General features: G+C 49.1%; 7 protein-coding genes and 1 pseudogene across 11 annotated transcripts; 3 read left to right on the top strand and 5 right to left on the bottom strand.

The window, feature by feature from the left end:
• On the bottom strand, positions 1-2,441 carry LOC9657623 (CBS domain-containing protein CBSCBSPB3). Of its 2 annotated transcripts, none has more exons than XM_024685795.1 (12): positions 2,342-2,441; positions 2,121-2,289; positions 1,869-2,001; positions 1,599-1,736; positions 1,454-1,532; positions 1,296-1,409; positions 1,182-1,248; positions 1,027-1,132; positions 806-971; positions 501-756; positions 352-441; positions 1-288 (listed from the first exon to the last, which is right to left on the bottom strand). In XM_024685795.1, exons 1-12 carry the CDS (start codon positions 2,395-2,397, stop codon positions 85-87), a joined length of 1,578 nt encoding a protein of 525 aa, XP_024541563.1. In that variant the 5' UTR covers positions 2,398-2,441; the 3' UTR covers positions 1-84. The 2 variants fall into 2 exon arrangements, with proteins under 2 accessions (XP_024541563.1, XP_024541562.1); XM_024685794.1 differs by lacking the exon at positions 1,869-2,001 and having other exon boundaries at positions 501-577; positions 632-756; positions 2,342-2,406.
• A 156-nt stretch (positions 2,442-2,597) lies between these two features.
• LOC9657287 (enhancer of rudimentary homolog) lies at positions 2,598-3,096 on the top strand. Its single transcript, XM_002980916.2, has 3 exons — positions 2,598-2,697; positions 2,772-2,892; positions 2,960-3,096. Exons 1-3 carry the CDS (start codon positions 2,598-2,600, stop codon positions 3,069-3,071), a joined length of 333 nt encoding a protein of 110 aa, XP_002980962.1. The 3' UTR covers positions 3,072-3,096.
• On the bottom strand, positions 2,716-5,470 carry LOC112350126. Of its 4 annotated transcripts, none has more exons than XM_024685788.1 (7): positions 5,244-5,470; positions 4,951-5,183; positions 3,919-4,891; positions 3,763-3,859; positions 3,573-3,708; positions 3,384-3,524; positions 2,716-3,319 (listed from the first exon to the last, which is right to left on the bottom strand). In XM_024685788.1, exons 2-7 carry the CDS (start codon positions 5,164-5,166, stop codon positions 3,137-3,139), a joined length of 1,746 nt encoding a protein of 581 aa, XP_024541556.1. In that variant the 5' UTR covers positions 5,167-5,183; positions 5,244-5,470; the 3' UTR covers positions 2,716-3,136. The 4 variants fall into 4 exon arrangements, with proteins under 4 accessions (XP_024541556.1, XP_024541558.1, XP_024541557.1 ...); XM_024685790.1 differs by having other exon boundaries at positions 3,919-4,888; XM_024685789.1 differs by having other exon boundaries at positions 4,951-5,177.
• A 20-nt stretch (positions 5,471-5,490) lies between these two features.
• LOC9657286 (glucose-1-phosphate adenylyltransferase small subunit 1, chloroplastic) lies at positions 5,491-8,062 on the bottom strand. The gene is made up of 9 exons (XM_024685796.1): positions 7,480-8,062; positions 7,063-7,410; positions 6,722-6,991; positions 6,486-6,665; positions 6,313-6,413; positions 6,134-6,245; positions 5,973-6,071; positions 5,798-5,917; positions 5,491-5,720 (listed from the first exon to the last, which is right to left on the bottom strand). Exons 3-9 carry the CDS (start codon positions 6,935-6,937, stop codon positions 5,604-5,606), a joined length of 945 nt encoding a protein of 314 aa, XP_024541564.1. The 5' UTR covers positions 6,938-6,991; positions 7,063-7,410; positions 7,480-8,062; the 3' UTR covers positions 5,491-5,603.
• A 395-nt stretch (positions 8,063-8,457) lies between these two features.
• Positions 8,458-10,470, bottom strand: LOC9657622 (TPD1 protein homolog 1). Its single transcript, XM_024685797.1, has 4 exons — positions 10,365-10,470; positions 10,173-10,262; positions 9,929-10,108; positions 8,458-9,661 (listed from the first exon to the last, which is right to left on the bottom strand). The coding sequence occupies exons 2-4, from the start codon at positions 10,231-10,233 to the stop codon at positions 9,357-9,359; spliced, it is 546 nt and encodes a 181-aa protein (XP_024541565.1). The 5' UTR covers positions 10,234-10,262; positions 10,365-10,470; the 3' UTR covers positions 8,458-9,356.
• Positions 10,471-11,122: 652 nt separating this feature from the next.
• On the bottom strand, positions 11,123-13,764 carry LOC112350155. Its single transcript, XM_024685855.1, has 3 exons — positions 13,648-13,764; positions 13,476-13,582; positions 11,123-13,417 (listed from the first exon to the last, which is right to left on the bottom strand). Exon 3 carries the CDS (start codon positions 13,151-13,153, stop codon positions 11,228-11,230), a length of 1,926 nt encoding a protein of 641 aa, XP_024541623.1. The 5' UTR covers positions 13,154-13,417; positions 13,476-13,582; positions 13,648-13,764; the 3' UTR covers positions 11,123-11,227.
• A 69-nt stretch (positions 13,765-13,833) lies between these two features.
• LOC9657031 (DEAD-box ATP-dependent RNA helicase 24) lies at positions 13,834-16,674 on the top strand. The gene is made up of 5 exons (XM_024685854.1): positions 13,834-14,342; positions 14,402-15,630; positions 15,691-15,739; positions 15,800-16,205; positions 16,260-16,674. Exons 1-5 carry the CDS (start codon positions 13,841-13,843, stop codon positions 16,288-16,290), a joined length of 2,217 nt encoding a protein of 738 aa, XP_024541622.1. The 5' UTR covers positions 13,834-13,840; the 3' UTR covers positions 16,291-16,674.
• Positions 16,675-18,988: 2,314 nt separating this feature from the next.
• On the top strand, positions 18,989-19,107 carry LOC112350182 (annotated as a pseudogene).
• The last annotated feature ends 1,491 nt before the right edge of the window (positions 19,108-20,598 follow it).

Raw genomic sequence — 20,598 nt, 5'->3', positions numbered from 1 at the left:
TTTTGTCAACGAAGCTTTTGGGATTTAAACCAGGTAGTAACATCGTCAAAGAAGGAGATACGGTTGTTATAGCATCAAGTGATGTCACAGATCTTCTTCTTGCCGCTGCCTAAAGCTGAGAACCCGGTTCCAGGCGAGCTTCCATGGCTCGTTGCCAGTCTGTCTTGCATGGATGAGGAAGCCAAGGCCAACGATCACCAGAATGGATGCAATCACCGTCCTGCGAAGCGATTTCCATCTGCACAGCTTGCCCGCCGTGTGTGGGCAGTCGACGTAAAGCCTCAATACCTGCGAGAGGCGAGTGAAAGAAAGCGAGTGTGTTTATCTTTGAAAACTCGAGCTATACTGTACCTTCATTCCGTAAGCTTTTGCGGAGGCCACGGCCAGCGCCAAGTCGTTGTCGCTGGACAAAAGTATCAAGTCGCCCTCATCGTCTTTGTACTGCCCATGTCAACCTGGATATATCAAATCAATGGACTCGACGCTATCACCGGATTTACCAAGAGTTGGAGGTTCTCGTCCTCGCAGCCAATCCGGACCGAAACTGTTGCAAGGACTTCTTCAAGGCTTTGTGTCCCTGCGTGACACAGGTTATGATAGTGACGATGATGACGCGGATAGACCAAGGTACCGCAAGTGAAGCGATGGACACAGCCTTTCGGGTCTTCTACCTTGAAGGAGAAGAAATTTGCTAGCCACAGGGACGGGTAGACAGTTTTCACGGCAATCAACTCGGATGTCAAGTTTGCAGAGTCGCTGCAACCATATAACGATTATATACAGAGAAGATCGAGGTTTTTGTTACCTGCATGCTGTGGTAACGGAGTTTGATGCATCCAGTTTCACAATTTCTTCCTCAACCTGGAGCGTTACACAATAATCAACTCTGCCCCTTGGGAGCTTCTGGCTTACGCTGGCAAGGCCGCATTCCACGAGAGCCATGACGCTCACGCATCCAACCACGTTCCTATCTGCAAAAAGTGCGAATGGTATTCGAAATCACACAAGCCGGCCCCGTATGCTTACCTTGGTCCAGAATGGGTAAGTGGCAAAAGCGGCCATCGTGCATGATATGCAGGGCATCCACGACTGCCGTGTCTAACGAGGCACACTCCACATTCCGTGTCATCACCTGACCACACACGATTGTTTAGTTTCAATGACACAGATTCAAGCAAAACCTTTTCAATGGCTGTGGAGGTTGGGCAAAGGCCTTTAGCAACAACTCGCATTAGCAGGTCCTTCGACCTGCAAGTTTCTCAGCTTTGTTGGAAGATAATAGATTAATGGCTTACGTGAAAATGCCCACTGGATTCCTGCCAGAAGCTACAATAACATAGTCGCTGCTGAACTCTAGCATCTTCTTTGTGGCCGTATCCACCGTTTCATTCGGACAGATTGTGACTGCACTGCAGTTAAGGTTCAATGTGAGCTGTAAGCAACCTTCACTTACTTGAAAGATTGCATTATCAAAGATCCTAACGTCGGTTGAAATGTTTGATCCCGGAGAGCTTCAATGGACGCTGCGGAGACTGCATTTTAAAGCCAGTTATAGCAGCAGCATCGAAAACGAAAAAAAAAGAAGAAGAAGCACGTACTCTTTTCCGGATGCATAGCAGCAAATGACGCTGCCATATGCCACTCCAGCGTAACAATTGCATCGTACAAACATTTCTTCATGTTCACGAGAGCAATAACTTGTCCATTGTCAACAACAGGCAGGTGCCTAAATTTCCCTGTTGACAGAAAAAAGTCAGCATAAAGATGATAAAGCCCAAAGCCCAAAGCTAGCTATAGCTAGTGCAATGTAAGTTTCTTCTCCCTCGCGTTTATTTGAGGTGGTGAAAAAGGAAGAAACTTGGCTAAACCTCGAATCATCTTCCGGAGGGCATGATCGGCTAGCGCATCACTGGGAATATAGACTGGGTTCCTGGTCATAACTGAGGAGACACAGGTTTCTTCGGGCTTAAGACCCTTGGCAATCACTCTAGCCACCACATCCTGCACATAGCACCGCAAGCAAAGCCTCTTTCTCAAGCTCTAGACAAGACCACCTTCCTTTAAACTTTAGCTCTTCATGTCCTATCTAGCATCGCATGGGCGAAAGAAGGAGTGAGTACCTTGTCTGTGAAAATCCCACATAGCACAGAGTCGGAATCCGTGAGCAAGACAGCGTCAATCCGAGCGGCCGCCATGCGCCGGCACGCATCCGCGACCGAGGAGCTGTCGCGGATGATCAGAGCCTTGGCGGGCCTCAGCTTGGCCACACTGCGCCTTCCTAGCCCCGACCTGTGAGAAACGAGAGTGAGTTATCCCGAATCGATCGCGATCGCGAGCTCACAGATTGCGCCCGATGCTGCCGGTGCTGCCACGATCCGGCGCCATCCTGCTGCTCATCGCGGCTGCCGCATTGCGCACTGGATCCGCCACAATGCCGCTCATCCTCCTCCTCCTCCCTCGACCTAAAAGTTTTATTCCCAGCTTTGAATGGATCGGGCGGTATATAGGTCCAGGGATTGGACGGCTGCGATCTCGCCAGCGCCATATCCTCTTTGAATCACAGAACCGTCTCTCTTTGGAAGAGAAGGAAGACGATCATGTCTAGCAAGAAGAAAATCTTGCTGCTGGTCCAGCAAAACCAGAATCAAAGCAGCCGAACGTACCTGGAATTCGATTCCATCCCACTGTGCATGGAAGGTATTAGAAGAGCACGAAAAACCAAAAACAATGATCGATTCCAATCCAAAAGTTCTCGCTCTTTTCTCTCAAAGGTGTATGCGCAATGTACGAAAAGAAGCTCAAGGATCTCAATCCCGAGCTCACCAGCATCTGCTACGACATTGGCGATCTCTACGACTTCATCGATGGCTTGAAAGATATCAGCGCTCTTGTGTAACTTTGCTCGCCTTCCTCCTGGATTTGGTTTGAGTAGAACTTGTGCTCTCCCTGTGCTGCGCAGGTATGATCCCAACGTTCACGGCTTCTTGCCATACGATCGGCAGTGGATCAAGCACCGCTCCTTCCAGCACTTGAGAAAACTCGCAGCTCCAGTGCAGAAGGATATCAAATAGATGGAACTAATAGGTCCATCTACGCCTGTTTGCCATACCTCTCTTGTGAACTTGTACAGAGTGTCTCAGCTATCAGGGATCTTAACCGGCCGCCACTGGCTGAGCCTAGAGTGATCCACGATACGCATGTTCTTCTTGCTTATCAAGATCATATCTTGGAACTCAGCATCCCAGATTACGTGATCGTCGTCCATGGAGTAGTGTTGTGCGTGAAACACTGATTGCATGGAGCTTCGCTCCAGTCCCACCTGCAAATTTTAGCGAGGCAAGCGATTAGAAACGAGAAACAAATGACTTCGTAAATTACTCTACCACGCTCAGCGTGAAGATTCCATCTTCTTTTTTGAGCATCTCCGGAGTTCGCTTGTTGAGAGGGCTCGACTCGTCGATTATGTGGCGGACCAGCATGCCGTGGTTGAGGTACGAAACCTCGGAACGAATCTGTGGTAAGTGCTTTAACCCAAAGACTCATTTGGCTAGCTAGAAAACAACTGAACATACCAGCTTCAAGGACTGCTGAGCTCGAAAGTAAGTTCCTGCTCCGGTGATGGTGTTGTACTTGTAGCTCAAATCAACTTTGACATCGACGAGCTCACAAGGCTGAGGTCCAGCCAGAACGTAACGAGTCATAAACACTCTGCTCACAGTCAAGGAAGCGTGAGTCGAGAGAAAAAGTTGCCTTCAAGCTTACCTGACAGAACGACCGTTTCTTTTTGCAGTCGATGGGCTCACCAATGCCACAGAGGAACACCGGATCGGCTGTGACGGCTGGGACAATCTCGCGAACACTGCCGAGATTCACAAAACAAGTTTCAGGGACCAAATCTTGCAAAAGAGAGAAAAGCACCTGCACCGCTGAGAAACACAAACAGGAGCTGCGCAACCAGAGCATTTATGTTGGCTACGACGAGCGTGTAAGGAGTGAGTGGTGTCAACTCTGGTTGGAGTCCCGTAGACAAGGAGATGCTAAACATGAGCACCCGAAACACAGCCTCCCAGTCCAGTTCCAGGCCGTGCTCAAAAAACTTCGATGACGAAGAATACTGAACCACGTTGCTTGCAAAATCCAGGCCCTGAAGCTGAGGCAGATAGAGCAGCGTGAAGAACATACTTACGGCCACTGGCGCAGCAAACATGCCTAGTACAAAATCCAGCCCCGGCTTCTTGAGAATGTAGAGATATAAGTCGTAAATTACGGTCATTACCCCATGGTCGTCCTGTAGCACAGTGAAGTTCTCAAGGCCTCGAATACCCCGAAACTCAGGCAGATCAGACGTGGTGTAGGCCTCAAACTCGTCATCGCTTTCCAGGCTTTCCTCGCCATCGCTGGAGAGTAAGTTGGCAACCTGTTCAGTCACCTTGGCAACCTGTTCGACCATCGAGAGTGCTGCGACTTGCTCCACCAGCACTTCCGCGGCCTGTGTCACCTGCTCCGGGATCACTTCGTCGACAACTCTGTGCACTGCTTCGGCCATTTGCGTCTGGATCTCTGCTACTTGCTCCACAATTTTTTCAGAAACCGATGAATCTTCCACCTCTTGAACAGCAGAGGTGTTCTCGTCCACTGCGGCCACACTCGAGCTCACTTGCTCATTCTCGTCGTCATTCGCCTGATGATGCTCCTGAGAAACTGATTCGAAGAGCTCGGGGTCCGAGACAATTGTCACAGCCACGGGTGCTATCACGTCCTCAACAGGCGAATCAAACCCCTGACTCCCTTCTCCTTCTTCTGCCTTGGATGCCCGTTTGTTGCGACTGGACGTTTTCCTTGTCACTCTCGAGTTTCCATTTCCTTCGTTGGAAACGCATGCACTTTGCTGCTGTAAAATAGAACATAAAGTAAAAACCTGGCGAAAGAGAACGAGTGAGTCTTACTTACCAACGCTTCATCTTGACTTTCGCTTCCACTCTCACTTCGAGGTGATCTCCTCCGCCTTCCTTTCCGCGATCTGTGACCATGAACTCCACCGCTGCTTCTCCCAATGCTTGCAATCGTTGCTACCAGCTTCCTCTGGCTCTGGCTCGTCATTAAATGCAACTCCTGTGGAACCCAGGCCTTGGATGGCGCAGTGAAAACCACGCCAAACACCGCCATTCCACCGAGGGCTGCTCCTGTCAAAAATTAGCAGTAACTACATGATGCTCGCAAGGAAGAAGAGAAAGCCACAGTACCTTGAGAGGCGGAGGAGCCGGCGATGAGGAGCTGTTGCTTCGCCTTCGGCCGCCATACCTGTGAGAGAAGAGAGACAACCGGTACGTGGCAGTCACCTTTGGCGGACGCATATGTCACGTGGAAACATATCCTTGCTCTGCTGCGCTTATTCAATCAATCAATCATTCTCGTCTTCGTCAGAAAAGAAAAAACTAAGCTAACTCAAATACTCTTCTAAACAGTAGAAAGAAAAACAAAAAAACCAAGAAACAAAAAATGAAAACGAATTCATTGCCTACACAAATTTACAGACAACACTCGTCCTCCTCGTCCAATATACACACTATGTACGTACTTGCATCAGATGCGACGAATTCAGCTCAAATCGTTGTGCCGTTTGGAATAACTGCGTCTTTGATAATCGTCACAATCCCATTCTTAATGAAGTAGCCCTCTGTTTCCCTTGCAGCCTCCAACACGTTATCCTTGTTGATGATCTGAAAAAAGAAAAAGCAGTCCAGCCCAAGAAGAAAGTAAGGTCATGTGTGTCAACAGCTTTCTTTACCGTCCATACCCTCACATTCCGACCAATTCGAACGTTCTTATCGATAATAGCCTTTCGGACGACAGAGTATTTGCCAATGCCAATGGGCACACCTCCATGGGAATGGAGATGTTCTCGGTGCTCCTCTTGCTGGAAAAACCGGGCAAAATTCCTAACGGCAAGCACTCAAAAGCTTGAAACACACCTCGTAAAAATCCGATCCCATAAGAAGAGAATCCTCAATGACCGCACCCTCTGCAATTCGGGACCTCAGGCCGACCACGGAGTGGTAGATTTTGCAATTCTGGCGTAGAGAAGCAGTTGTTAGAAGTTATTCAAGCACGCTCTAGATAATTTTTTACTTGCCTGAATGACACAGCCTTCTCCAATGATGCTCTGCACGATGTCCGCATCGTGCATTATCGAGGGTGGTAGGCACCTCGGGAGCGTATATATTGGTGAATGCTTGTCATCAAAACTGAGAATCAAAATTCCACGAATGTCCCGTCAAGTATTGATAAGAAAAACCTTGAAAACTTGTGCACCTAAATTCAGGAGGGCTCTTAGTCAATCCTATGTTGGCATTGTAAAAAGCCTCGATTGTGCCAATATCCTCCCAGTATCCATCAAACAGGTAGGCTTGTACCTAGAAAGTAGAACAAAAGATTAAAAAATCACAAAGGCTTGAGAGAGACACAAAAGAAGAAAAAAAACTTACCTTCATGCCAAGCTGAGTCGCTCCAGGAATAATCTCGCTGCCAAAATCGTTTGCATTTGGAAACTTTTCATGCAGCAACTTGTACATTGCTTCCTTACTGATAACGTATATACCCATGCTGGCAATATATGGCAACGCTTCAGCTCTCTTAGGATCTAGACCGAGGATAGTTGTGTCCACCTGTAAGAATGTCCGAAGGCGACGTTGAGGATTCAACTCAAATAAGATGCACGCACCTTCATGCCCTGAAGTATCCCACCCTTTGGCTTCTCAGCAAACTCGGTAATTTTCCCTTCTGAATCGATCTTCATGAGACCGAAGTTCGTGGCTCTTTTTTCCTCCACTGGAACAGCGGCAACAGTGATGTCTGCCTTGGTTTGACGGTGGCTCCGAATGAACCTTTGATAGTCCATGCGGTACAAGTGGTCTCCTGCTAGGATCAAAAATTCCATGACGTCCTGGTCCTCAAAAATCCATAGGTATTGCCGGACAGCATCGGCTGTACCCTGCAGCAGCAGCAGCAGCAGCAGCAGGATGACAAGTCAAACCACGAACGAAGAAAGAATCCTATTTTTACCTTTAGTTAAGAAGAAAAGTCGTGTGTGGCTGTGCCAAGGAATGGACTTACACGAAACCAGTCAGGATTATCTAAGCTCTGCTCGGCCGCAAGCACTTCCACAAAACCATCGTTTCTAAAGCCTCCCATGTTCCCAGCGTAGGCCCTGTACAGGTGACTGTTGAGAGACGTTGAGTTGTACTGCGTGAGGACGTAAATCCGGGGAATGTTGCTGTTGATACAGTTGCTCACGGGAATGTCGATGAGCCTGTAGTTGGCGCCCAGGGGCACAGCTGGTTTCGCGCGCTCTCTGGTCAAGGGATGCAATCTGGTTCCGGCACCACCACCCAGGATGACGGCAAGAACACTCTGCATGCACGAATCGATCGACCAAAATGGTGAGAAACCAAAAGAAGAACTAGTAAAGTCTGGACGTACCGAGCGCGCATCAGGCTCAAGGTAAGGAGAAGACTCGTCCCTGGCTGCCCTTGTCAATCTCATCCGCTTCTTCCAGCAACTCCATTTACTACCGCATTCAAAACCATCAAAGTTCTTCTGACAACACATTGGCCGAAAAAACTCTTGCTGCCTCCCAAACCGTACAAACGGGAGCTTAGAAGACGAGGACGAGGAAGCACTAGCACTGGATGATTGCAATGACGAAGAACAGGAGGCGACAGGGACAATCTGCGTAGTGAATCCTGCCGCCGATAGCATGGCACCAGAGGGGCCCCCTAGTGGAGGACGAAACCACCCGGAGCGCACGAAGAGAAAGAGAACCTGCCGCTACTTTCATCAAACCAACTCACATTCGCGGCTTCCACGAGAGGGCAAAAATTTCGAGCGCGCGGCGCATCCCTATCAAGCCTGCCGCCGCTGCCACGGCGATCGTCCCCCCGGATCCATCTCTAAAACCCTAACACTGTGGCGCCGAGCGCCACATTGCCGCTTCCTCCTCCCTCGCCGCATCACCTTGCCCTCGATCATCCATCCCCTGTCGAGATTCTTGGGAAAATGAAGAGACGCCTCAAAGCCCTAACCCTAGAAACACAGGCAAAAGAGATTTTTCCCACCAAAATCTTCAAATTTAAAAAGTATCCCAGAATAGTTCAAACTATGATTAGCGCAGTCAAAGCTGGCAGAGATACGAAGTGGACGCGTCGTGCTATGTTGACCCCAAACAAGTGTATAGTAGAAGTGGATCGGATGTGTATTCTACTGTTATAAATAAGAGTACAGTGTAAAAGAAAAAAAAAAACAACCAAGTCAGTTGGAGAAAATGAAACAATGTGATGTAACGCTGGGTACGATACGAAAGCCACTATACACACACACAAGAGAGGTCAGTTTGTATGATATAATGGCCGAGATAGGGAAGTTCCATCAGATTCCTTCCAGTCCCGGACCGCAAGAAAAGGAATTTAAAGAGAGACCGTCCCATTTTTTCTCTTGCCTGATAGCTAGGACAAATAGCAGAGTCCATCCATCCAGCCCAGACCCCAGACTGTGGTCTCTTTTTAATCGCTCAGCGTCACCACCACCACCACACCACGGCGGCCATTACTACCACCGAGCTCGATTGATGGTGTACCAGTCACTGCTATCACTCACTTCAGCTAGTCCCTGGAGTGATCGATCGGGTCGATGATCAATTGCAGCGAAAAGGAGACGCTCTCGCAGCGCTCTCTCGCTCGCTCGTCACTCATGGACATCACAGCGGAGATTATTAGCTGGTCGTATGTATTTACTTCAAACGCAGAGCTCAGCAAGCAGAGAAACAAAGCGAAACAATGTAGGTACCTCTTAAGTTTTGGCTGATCCATCGCCGGATGACGAGACTCTCTTCACTTCAATGGGTGTTGCCGCCGATCTGCTGCTGCTGCTGCTGGCTGCCCGTCGAATCCTCTCTATATATATGTACCGTAGTCGCAAAGTGGCCAAAGTGACACCGAGAGAGTGTCGTCAAGTCCCAATGCAGAGTGTCTCGATCGAGAGAGCTCACTCTCGCTCGGCCTGGCCTCGTTGCTCGGTGTTGCCTCCATCGTCTTCCAAAAAATCTCTGAGCTAGCTCTACAGCTACGTATCCTGGAAATCCTCTCGAGTCAATCAAAATGCACGCACAGCTCCATGTCCTGTTCCTTGTCCTGTCCTGCTGTCCCAAATGTCCTGTCCACCAAAGTCATTCTTCTGCTGCCCCTTTCCTTTTCCTTCCTAGTTGGCTATACAAGCTGTCGTCCGTGCTCGAATTCCTTGGTTCCTAGTTTTAGATTTGCTGCCCTGCGCTGCTGGATCCATCTCTCCAAAGTACCTGATCCTTAGCAGAACTTGGCCGACTTGAACCGGAGAGGATACATGAAGGAGTTGGCGTACTGGAAGCGGATGATCTCGCCGTGTCTCAGTGGCTTCCCATCGTTCACAAGGCAGTCGTCGTAATTCAGCCGCCGGAAGGCCTTGGGATTGACAAGCGGCGCCGAAGCGAACCAGCCGCAGAAGACGTGGATGTTGGAAGGCGCACAGTCGGACATGCAGGTATTCACGATCTGGACAACGTACTGCGGGATCCCAGACGACGAGCTGTCGCGGCCTTGAGAAATGCTAATGTCTTTGCTGGTGCACGAATCTGGCAATGTCCAAAGGCGAGGAATTAGTTCCGCTAGAATCGAATCGACCACATTGAGGCAAACATTCCCGGCTTCGATCGCGATGAAGATCATTCAAGCAGGCACACAGGCAGAGATAAAGAGTCGCCGAGAAAGAGGGCCCAAGTCGCACGCGACGCAACTAGCATCGATCACACCAAAGAGAATAAATAATCTATAATGCATTGACACACAGCCCGATGATCTATAGTCATGAAGAAGGAATCCAGAGAGAAGAAGAGGCTTACTTCCAGCAAGTAGCTTCCGGGACGTTGCAGCAAGCTTGTGGCTTTCCAATGCGCGAATTCCATCTCCCTCTCCAGAGCTTGCGTCAGATGAACCATAGGACCCTGTCTCCAGCCTGTGATGAATGGCCTCGCCCGAGAGAGCGAAGGCGGGATCTTTCCCGACACTCCGCGATGCGTTTCCTGCCAAGAGAAACGTCCATTAGGATCGCCGAGCACAGATCCGGGGCTACATTGCGCGATTTACCTCCGAAATATCGGCAGCCGATGAGGAGGAGCGCACAAGTGAGCAGTATCGTCGCGGTCATGATGCACGAGATGTGCAAATTTGTATCGCCTGCAAGAACCGGGCATCCATCGATCGATCAAGAAACACGCGAGAAGAGAGAATGGGGAGAAATCGAAGGATATTTCGCCGATCGATGGTGAAATCTCTCACCTTAGGACAGACGCGCGCGTGCGCGCGATGGATGATTGATCGAAGGCGCCAGAAGGAACAAGAAGATTAGCCTACGCGTCGTCGCCGCCGCCGCCGCCGCCTCGCTCGCTCGCTAGCTCCCACTCGCCCGCGCCGCGCCACGCCCTCCCTCGCGCAAAGAACACACAATGCCCCACTCTCGGACTTGGGCCCTTTAATCCGACCGCACGATCGACGGCGGATGTGGTCGTTAACGTATTTCACGTAAAAGAAAAAAAGAATTTGCGGCATTGCACCCACAAGTCATAAACATAAACCCTGACAAAATCTCACACGTTAACCGAGAGGCAAAATTTCGTGTCACGTCCCCTCGTGGTAAAAATGTGACCGCGGATATTCCCCCATCTAACCGTTCTAGAGCCCTTCCTTTCTTGCCCGGCCACTTTCACCGCTGGGGAAGAACGTATAACGGCTGGATGGACGGACGGATGGATGGGTGCCAGGGACGGACGAATGGACGGCCATGGGCGCCCGGTGGTCCGGTTCATGAATCCACATAACGAACCTATGCGGTAGAGGAAAGGAGAAAAAAGAATATGCCAAGTGCCACCAATACAGCTAAGCCATCACAAGCTAATCACAAGCATGCATGCCTGGATTCTCTCCACGGTCGGCCAGCCTTAAAAACTAATGCCTTTAAACATGCGATTATCATTATCCAAGATCCCGATCATGACTTTGCCAAGATTGTGGTCACTGGGTCAGTCAGTGAGTCTTACTTATATCAAACAAAGACTAATGCCATACTATGACAATCCATTATATACACCAAGACAATGCCAAGGAAAACACCACTTGATTGAAAAAAATTACGTTAAAGACACCTAGATCGAAGTTGACGAGGGGGAGAGTTTGGAACTTTGGGCTCGCTGGTCATCCAACTCTTGTTTGATGTCGCGGATGACTCGAGCTAGAATGGGATGGTGCATTCGAGGATTGAGATCCATGTAATACTGGAAGAGCTCGTCCAATTCCTGGCTGCTACTTCCCTCCATCTCCAGCCCCTCGCTCTCAATCATGCTCATCATGGAGCTCTTAAAATCCACGTACGGGTCGGACGAGTGCTTGATTATCACGTCCTCGTTGCTGCTATTGGCCCGCTCCTCCTCTTTCTCCTCCTGTTCTTCCTGTTCTTCCTCCTTGTTCCCCACCACCACCACATCATCCTCCTCCTTCTCCTCTTCGAGCAGGATTTCCTCCTCCACTTCTCCGCCGCTTGCAAGTTCTTCTCCCGGAGAATCAATGCTGCTGCGGAGGCGAGACTTGTTGCTGCTATCCCATCTGCTTTCGACTGGAGATGCGAAAGTCACCCTCGAGCCCCTGCGACCCACTGCATTGGATGCCGATTGCGGCCGCCAGTTGCATTCCGAGAAGGACTCTCCATCCGAGGATTGATTCACCAGCGGCGGGACGTTGGCTGTGGATGGTCTCGGCCGCCTCTCCTGCTGCTCCTGCTGAAACGATACCCGAAGTTCCTCGTCCTCCGAGCACGTCGCAACGCCGCTGCACAGCTCGATCTGCTTGCTTTGTTCCGCGTGCTCCACGATACTGAGCGCTGAGGATGTCACCTGAGATTTCCTCGGGCTGCTGCCACCTCTCAAACGTAGCTTTGGAACCGAGACCTTGGGCTTGGTTGCTTCGTCGGCTGCTCTCGAGGAGAAGAGAACCGGCATCCCAAGAGAATCGAGGGACACGCAGTCCGAATAGGTGCTGCGGTTTGATAGATCCTCCAGCGTCGGACGCTCCACCAGATTGATCCTCCACGACGATCTGCTGGAAGGTGGCCGGTTTGCGCACCTTGACGGTGGCCTGCTCTCCCCCTCGTTGCTGTTGCTCCGGTTGCTTGATAGCTCCTGCTGCGGCGCATTGTTCCTTCTAAAGTCCAGCCATCCCATAGTGATGCTCTTGGGTGTGCTGCTTGCTGACGACGACGGCGATGAAACGGAAGGCGGCCTTCGAGACCTGTGCTGCCGGTGACTGTTCCCAGTAGGAGCTGACGATCCCCGCTGCCTCTCCAGAGCCTCTGCAATGTCCAGCACGGATTTCTTGGCCATCGCAGACGCAGACCTGTTAAACATTCGACCGTAGCAGCTGGTCGAGGAAGGCAGTGCCGCAGCTCCGGACCTGGGCCTCTTGGCGAACGAGCACACTGGATACGAACCGTTTGAGATATCGTAGAGCAGCTTGAACGGCTGAGGCGTGTAGGAGAGCGGAGCCATATGATCATACGCGGGGGACGAGTAAGGCCTCCTGCGGCTCCGGAAGTGAGAGTGCATGTTTCTCGGGCTGGTGTCCAGCTCGGAGGTGTCGATGAGGCAAGCCACAGTGGGAGGACGGCGGACGAAGACTGGATACATGGTCGGGTCGTAGAGATTCTTCCGGCGCTCGTTGAACGACTTTTGCGAGTGGATCCGCTGGCACATTCCCTTGACGTTCTGGAGGTGTGTCTGAGAGACGTAGCCAGTGACCGAGCGGTTGTTCTGAATCTCCTTGAGGACCTTGACGGGGATTTTCTCTCGAAGTGACTTTGGCACCTGTGACAAATTCCTGGCCTGCCTGTTCCACCGTAAGATCTTCTCAAGCGTGGGACCCCTGCGCGGGTCATCCCACACCGAGAACCCAGCGTGCTTCACCAATGCCACCCTCCGGAACGTCTCCTTCACCTCGGCCATGCCATCCTGCCAGATCATGGGCCGCTGCGCTCGGTTTGGTGGTCTCCTGCTTGGCTTCTCCTTCCCAGCCTGCACCATTCTCCTCCTCCACTTTAAAGCCCATGCAGGAGAGGCGGCGCTCGTCCACCGGGCTGGCGGAGCGGAGGTGGCGGGCGGCGTCCACAGGTCTCACAAAAGCAAAGCAAAGTCTCGTCAAGAACAGCGGAAGAAGTTGCAACAGACCAAACCTTTTTTAAAAATTTTATGAAAAAACAAAATGCTGACCCGTCTAAACACCTTAACGTACACATCCTTCCGTACCGGTTTAGCCTCAGTAAGGGCTCACGTAGCGCACGAAATAGCCTGCGCGAACAAGAGAATTCATTGAAAAGAAGCAAACCAAAGGAGAAATTTTGCTCACCCTCGGCACCGTGACGCACGGAGCCCATTGAAATGCACGAGACGAGGCGAGAAGCAGCCCTGGCGCTGTGCTTGGGAAGCATAGTATCCAAAGATTGCTCCGTGGTGCTGCCGCCAAGGAAGAACAATCCCAATCTCACCATAATCACTCAAGCAAAACAAGAAAGCTCTACCTCAGCCGCGCGATAGCCGCATTGGAAGCTCGAAGCGCTGCGCCTGCCCCCAGATTGCTCTGCGTGAAGACGAAGCGTTGCCGGAACAGCGGCGCCGCTCTCTGCGCAGCTCGTATCGACGCCATAGCCATCGCCCAAAGCCCTACCTAGATTGCTCTCAAGAACCCTAAAATATATTTCTCTTTAGGCGAGGATGAAGCGCAGCAGGCTGGGATGGGACGATGGCGACGATCTGGACAGCATCCAGTACGAGGAGGATCGATCGCCGTCGGCGCCAGCAGCGCCAGCAGCGCCAGAGAAGGAAAAAGGAGAGGACGAAGTGGATCCTCTCGACGCATTCATGGAGGGCATTCACGAGGAGGTAAGTAGGATCCCTACACCCGGCAGCAAGCCTTCCAGGATCCAGGAAGAGGAGGAGGAGGAGGATGATCCGATGGAGACATTCCTCAAAGCTCGCCGTGATGCTGGACTCTCTCTGGCTGCCGAGGCGCTTCACGCTGGCTATGATTCCGACGAGGAGGTCTATGCCGCTGCCAGAGCCGTGGAGAAAGGCATGGTGGATTACGACTCGGACGACAATGCCATTATCACTGCGGATCGCAAGAAGATCGACCCGCTCGCGCCTCTGGATCATAGCCAGCTCCAATACGCTCCTTTCGACAAGGATTTTTACGAGGAGGACGCTTCAATCTCAGGTAACGTAGCAGATCTTTTCTTCTGCCTATAACAAAGTTTTCTTGTGTTCCTCTTCCAGGATTGAGCGAAGAGGATGTCACAAGCTATCGACAGTCCATTGGAGTAAGAACATCTGGCTTCGATGTTCCTCGGCCCGTAAAGCAGTTCAAAGAGCTTGGCTTGGACAGCTTACTTATGGGTGCCATCACCAAGCAGGGTTACGAGAACCCAACACCCATTCAATGCCAGGCTCTTCCGATCGTTCTGTCTGGACGTGACATCATCGGCATTGCCAAGACTGGATCAGGCAAGACTGCTGCCTTCGTCCTGCCCATGATCGTGCACATCATGGATCAGGAGGAGCTGGGTAAAGGCGAGGGTCCTATCGGAGTGATATGTGCTCCTACGCGAGAGCTGGCTCAGCAGATCTTCAACGAGTCGAGAAAGTTTGCGAAGCCTTACGGGATCCGGGTGTCAGGCGTCTTTGGCGGAATGTCCAAGCTCGACCAGTTCAAGGAGCTCAAGGCAGGCTGCGAAATAGTTGTGGCAACTCCGGGAAGGCTCATTGATATGCTCAAGATGAAAGCGCTGACAATGTTCCGGGCAACTTATCTGGTCTTGGACGAGGCCGACAGGATGTTTGATCTTGGCTTCGAGCCTCAAATCAGGTCCATCGTGGGACAGATTCGACCCGACCGCCAAACTCTTCTCTTTTCGGCAACAATGCCTCGGAGAGTCGAGACTCTGGCACGGGAAGTTCTCTCGGCTCCCGTGCGTGTGACTGCTGGAGAAGTCGGCAGAGCCAACGAGGACGTCACACAAGTAGCTCAAATCGTCGCAACCGACGCAGACAAACTCCAGTGGATGCTCAGCAAGCTTCCGCAGATGGTGGATGCGGGGGACGTGCTCGTGTTTGCTTCAACCAAAGTGAGGGTGGAAGAGCTGGAAAAACACCTCCAGGACAGCGGTTTCAAGGTTGCGGCGTTACACGGGGACAAAGATCAAGCGTCACGGGTGGACGTTCTCCAGGGATTCAAGTCTGGTCAGTTTCACGTTCTAGTTGCAACAGACGTGGCTGCGCGGGGGCTGGACATCAAGTCTATCAAAACCGTGGTGAACTACGACACTGCAAAGGACATGGACACTCATGTCCATCGGGTTGGGCGCACAGGCCGTGCTGGTGACAAGGAGGGAGTTGCCTACACTTTGGTGACGCAGAAAGAGGCTCGTTTTGCCGGAGACCTCGTGAACGGCTTCGTTGCCGCCGGGCAAAACGTTCCAAGCGAGCTTATGGACTTGGCAATGAAGGTAATTTTTCTCTTTATTCTTTCTATACTTCGCTTAACTGGTGCTTTCTTCTCTGAGCAGGATGGACGCTTCAGGGCCCAACGGGAAGGGCGGAGGAAAGGTGGCAAAGGTAAAGAAAACAAGTGGAAGTCAAGGCTTGAGACGTGATGTGCTTGTTTGTTTCATTCAGGGAGAGGAGGCCGAGGTGGGGGACGGGGAAAAGGAGGTGGTGGTGGAGGTCGTGGAGTTCGTGGTGTTGATTACGGCCTGGGAATTGGCTACAGCCGGGATGCCTCGAGCAATCCTTCTGCGCCTGTCCATCAGGCTAGAAAGTCGTCTGGAGTGGGAGCAGCGAGCTCAAGCCCATCATCGTCAATGATGACACGCTTCAAGAACAGCTTCGTTGCTGCGTCATCGAGTGCTGGAGGTGCTGCTACAAACACCGTGCTACCGGGATCTGTCGCTGCTGCTAGTGCTCCTCTACGGGGATTTGTGGCCGCTTCTACAACAAGTACACCTCCTCTACGGGGATTTGTGGCGGCTTCTACAAACTCAAATTCTCCTCCTAGTTCCAACAAGGACTCCCAGCAAAAGAGGTGAGTTATATCTGATATCAACTGTGCTCCAACATGCTTATATGGTTTTCACAGACAACACCAGAGGAGGAGATTTGATACGTAAATCGGTACAAAGTGCTTTTTCGCCGGACATGAACTTCCAAGCGCTGGTTTGCATGTGTCCTTCGCCATGCCAAGAATGGTGGCAACATCCAAGCGCTTTCATCTGGTGAGCCAGGAATGGTCTCAACTTCGTCTCCAAACCAGAGAACCTGAGCGAGGCTAGGCTCGAGATAAGACGCTTGTACCACCAATGAGCAAGATTCAAGATTCGATGGCTGTCACCTTGTATCTGGAAGGCGTACATATATGTCGAAAGCTGCGTCCTCTCAAGAAAGCGTTATGGAAGGACAGTTATATAACATGTTCTCCTGCAGTCACAGCTCAAAAACTATATGTTCAAGATTAAAGTTTGCTTGTCATCCATAACTCTTCAGCATCACGGAAACTCTTAAACTCCCAAACGATTCTTACATGCTGAGGTGGGAAGAGCCTCATTCCATCTGGAGATGGAACTGAGAAACCAGAGCTTTCATGGTCCTTGTTGGTCTTCACTTCTCGTACTGCTCCTTGAAACAATGCTGGAAAACAAATGCAGTGAGCTTACACCAACAGAGGATGATCCTTAACATGCAAATGGCATAGTTGGTGTCTTTGATGTGATCGCAGGCTTCGTAATTGGACACTATCATTGCATCTTGCATACATGTGGTTTTTGGCAACATAGCACAACTGTGGTGTAAGATAGTCCCAAGAGCTCAAGATCCAATTCTGCAGCTAAGATTAATAGCATATGAATGGTTGTGAGTTTCACCACAAGGCACATTTAATAAGCCACTTTACCAATGTGCTCTAGCATTTTATATTGACTAACATATTGATAGGAAAGTTTGTCACTCTTCCTTGTCTATGAAAGCAGTAAGGTGTTTTGCCGCTCACTTGATGGAAAGATCATTTACACAAAGATGAGATCACCCACTTTATATTCTCAAAATTGGTGATGTTTATTAGTAAACTTTTTGTAAATTTTATTTGCACACCATTAGAATTTCATCAAGTTCTGTGGCTAGGTTAGTTATGTCTAAATCAAGCTTGTTTTAAACATCTTTACTCACATGTAATCTCAACTCCACCATTGTTCGGGGATGCTTTTCAAACATGGTAAAGTAAGGATTTAGTTTAGTTCCATTGTGTTAATTATTGTTATAAGTAAATTGCACCAACGGAAAATATAAATTCCATTATCCTTGCCTTTAACTAACATTACAATGTAGCATATCCTCTACCACCTAATTCACACACTCAGTTTACCTTGAGGATGATTTCCACTCGAGAGTTTCAAAGTCATTTATATAGGTTTTGCAAAGTTCTTCTAAAATCCATTTATGACCTTTGAATCTTGATCACTAATGATGTCCTCTAGCAAACAAAAATAAAAAAAAACCTTCTCCAAGTAGACCATAGCTAAGTTTGAGGCAGTGACAGTCTTTTGAAGAGCTAACAACCGCACATACTTCATCAACTGATCCACTATAACCCATATTTACTCCTTTTTGTGTTCATGGCAAACAAGTGATGAAGTCTATAAAGATACTATATCAATAGCTCTGAGGAATAGGTAAAAGTTGCAAAAGTCTCTTCAGCTTTTCCCATTGCTGACAAAGCTCACATGATTTACAATACTTGAGAATATTAGCCTTCATATTCCTCCAAAAAAAATTGTATTTAATCAACTCATACATCTTTTCCCCCCAAAATGACTGGGCTCTAGACGATCATAATAGCAAAATAAAACTTGAGTAATTAACACATCCATCCATGGCAAATATATACACGCCTATTGTAATAAAGAATCCCATGCACCAATAAGAAAGGTGCATCCATCTGGTCTCATAAGAGATCACCTCAGCATCCTAAGCTTTAGCACGTGCAACCAACTGCTGAAACTTGTTGACCACTTTACTCAAATGATGACAAAACCATGTTTGTAACACCATCACATGACAAACATAAGATAAAGCATCTGGCAATAAAGTTCTCGGCTGCAAAGAGAGCCTCAACATGGCTTCCCTAGCACCCACTCCAATGTTTGGTAGAGTCATGCTATGCCATCCATGGGCATGGCCTTGGGACCACATCTGCATGCCTATCAGGCGAGGGGGAGGGAGGCAGCAATGTGGTCCTTTGGGCATCCAAGGGAGGCAAGCCTGGGGGGCAGCACGGCTGCTTGGCAAGGGCCAGCGTCACACGGCAGGAAAGGGGAGGGGCCCCCACCTAGCATGCGATGGACAAAGTGTGTGGAGAAGGTGCTCAACCTGCGTGTGCATGAGGGAGGGGGGGGGGAGGCTTTGCATAGCCTACCACATGGTATGGAAGGAAGGGAGGGGAAAAAAAGGGAGGGGAAAGTTAAGGGCCTAAAACATAAGATTTTTCATAAAAAGTTGGAAAAGTGCTATGTGTTCCATGGGCTTTTCTGGGGCCCAAAATGTGTGATTATTCACAAAAAGTTGGGGAGGTACCCCAGATTTCACTAAGCATTTTTTTGGGCACAAAACGCACGGTCCTCATGAAATGTTGGGGAGGTACCCCACATTTTGTAAGGTGTGTTTTAGGGCCCAAAATGTGTGGTTTTCATGAAATGTTGGGGAGGTACACACATCTTGCAGGTGTGTTTTTTGGCACCCAAGAACACAGGATTGTGGAGGTACATTGTGGATCAATTGTCCCACACTATAAGAGTAGGGGGAGTGTGAAATGTTTTAGAATGGGTTCAAATTGTGACTATGGCACTAGATTCCATTAAACCTCCAAAGTTAAGTGTCTTTAGGCTTGAATAGTATTAAGCTAGGTGACCACCCGAGAAGTCCAAGTGACCTCTTTTATTATTTTTCCTTACGAGTCTCAATTATTTTTGTAAAATCATTGTTTTAATAAATAAACTTTGAGTATTATTCCATAGCATTTAAGTGTATGGTCTTTAAATAATGTCACCATGTGGCATAGCAAGCAAGTACAAACATATGTATGTCATATGGCATACAAGGTCAAGGACACTAAACTCCAACTATGAGAAGCCAAAGGGCATGCCACATGTCAATATGGCACACTTTGAAAACTATAAAACTCTAACAATAAGAATAAGCCAAATGCATGCCACGTGTCAAAATAAAACTCAGATATATCCGGGCTAGTAGGGCCCAAACATATCAGGTGCTGGATATACCAAGTGCCAAACATATCAAGAGCCAAACATATCTGGGTGCCTGATATATCCGGGGCCAACATATCGAGGGTTTGACATATCTAGGGCCTAGAGATATCGGGGCCCGGACATGATATATCGAGTGCCAAATATATCTAGGGCCCAACATATCCGGATATATTCGAGTGCCCAACATATTCAGGGCTAGACATATTTGGGGCCCAGACACATTGGGGCCCAGATATATCTAGGGCCCGACATAACCATCTTCTTTTCTTGGTTCAAAAGTCCTCCATCAGACCCTTGGTCACAAAGATGGAGTTAGCCTTGAAGACCCGCAGAACCGCATCTGTGTCATCAAAATGAAATTCATGACCCTGTCCCATTTATGTCTTGAATAAACTCACAAGCTCTTCCAGCTCATTCTAAGTGGCAAAAAAGGAGTTTACATGGGGAAAGTATTTTAAGGGTGGAAACTTTCAATTAGGGAACATTTTTGTTTTTGAAGGAGATTGATTCTCAAATTTGGGTATTCTTCAAACCCTAAGAGCAGCCATTTATGAAAGATCCTAAAAAAATATTCTTCTAGGATATTTTCTATCATCTCTCTTAACACAGCTAACAATGGAATGATATCATTAATTTGTCATTTCTCATTTAGTATGAGGATTAAATTTATGCACAGCTTTGGCCATTTTTTTGGTGGATCACCAAATCCAACAATATTGTACCTGGTTTCAGTTGTGGAGGACATTATCATTACAGAACCAAAATATTTAGAGTGTTCTAATGTCCTTGTATGTACTAAAACTTATGACACATGGTGCCACTGTATTCCTGGATTTAGGATGGTCACTCTTGGACAGATGGCCTAGTCTTTGAGACAGGACTATAATGCAGGTGATGTTGGGCCATTGGTGTGACCAAGGTGAATGGGCATGGCCTTAGCATAATGGGTTGGTATGTTGGTGGTACCTTAGGGTGTTAGTCATAGGATCGGACATGTAAAGCACTTGGACCAAGTGCAAAGGTTGAGTGGCATAGATGCCATTCTCAAAGCTAGCAAGCCCCAAGTCTTGAATTGGACTTATGGAGGTTGTGAATGAGACTCGTCCAAGTGGTCAAAGGTGTGGTTAAGTGACTAAAGTAGAATGGAAAAATTAGTCACTT

This window comes from Selaginella moellendorffii, unplaced genomic scaffold (genome assembly GCF_000143415.4).
Source record: "Selaginella moellendorffii unplaced genomic scaffold, v1.0 SELMOscaffold_46, whole genome shotgun sequence".
Taxonomy (NCBI): Eukaryota; Viridiplantae; Streptophyta; class Lycopodiopsida; order Selaginellales; family Selaginellaceae; genus Selaginella; species Selaginella moellendorffii.
This window is presented reverse-complemented; position numbering and strand designations above follow the sequence as displayed.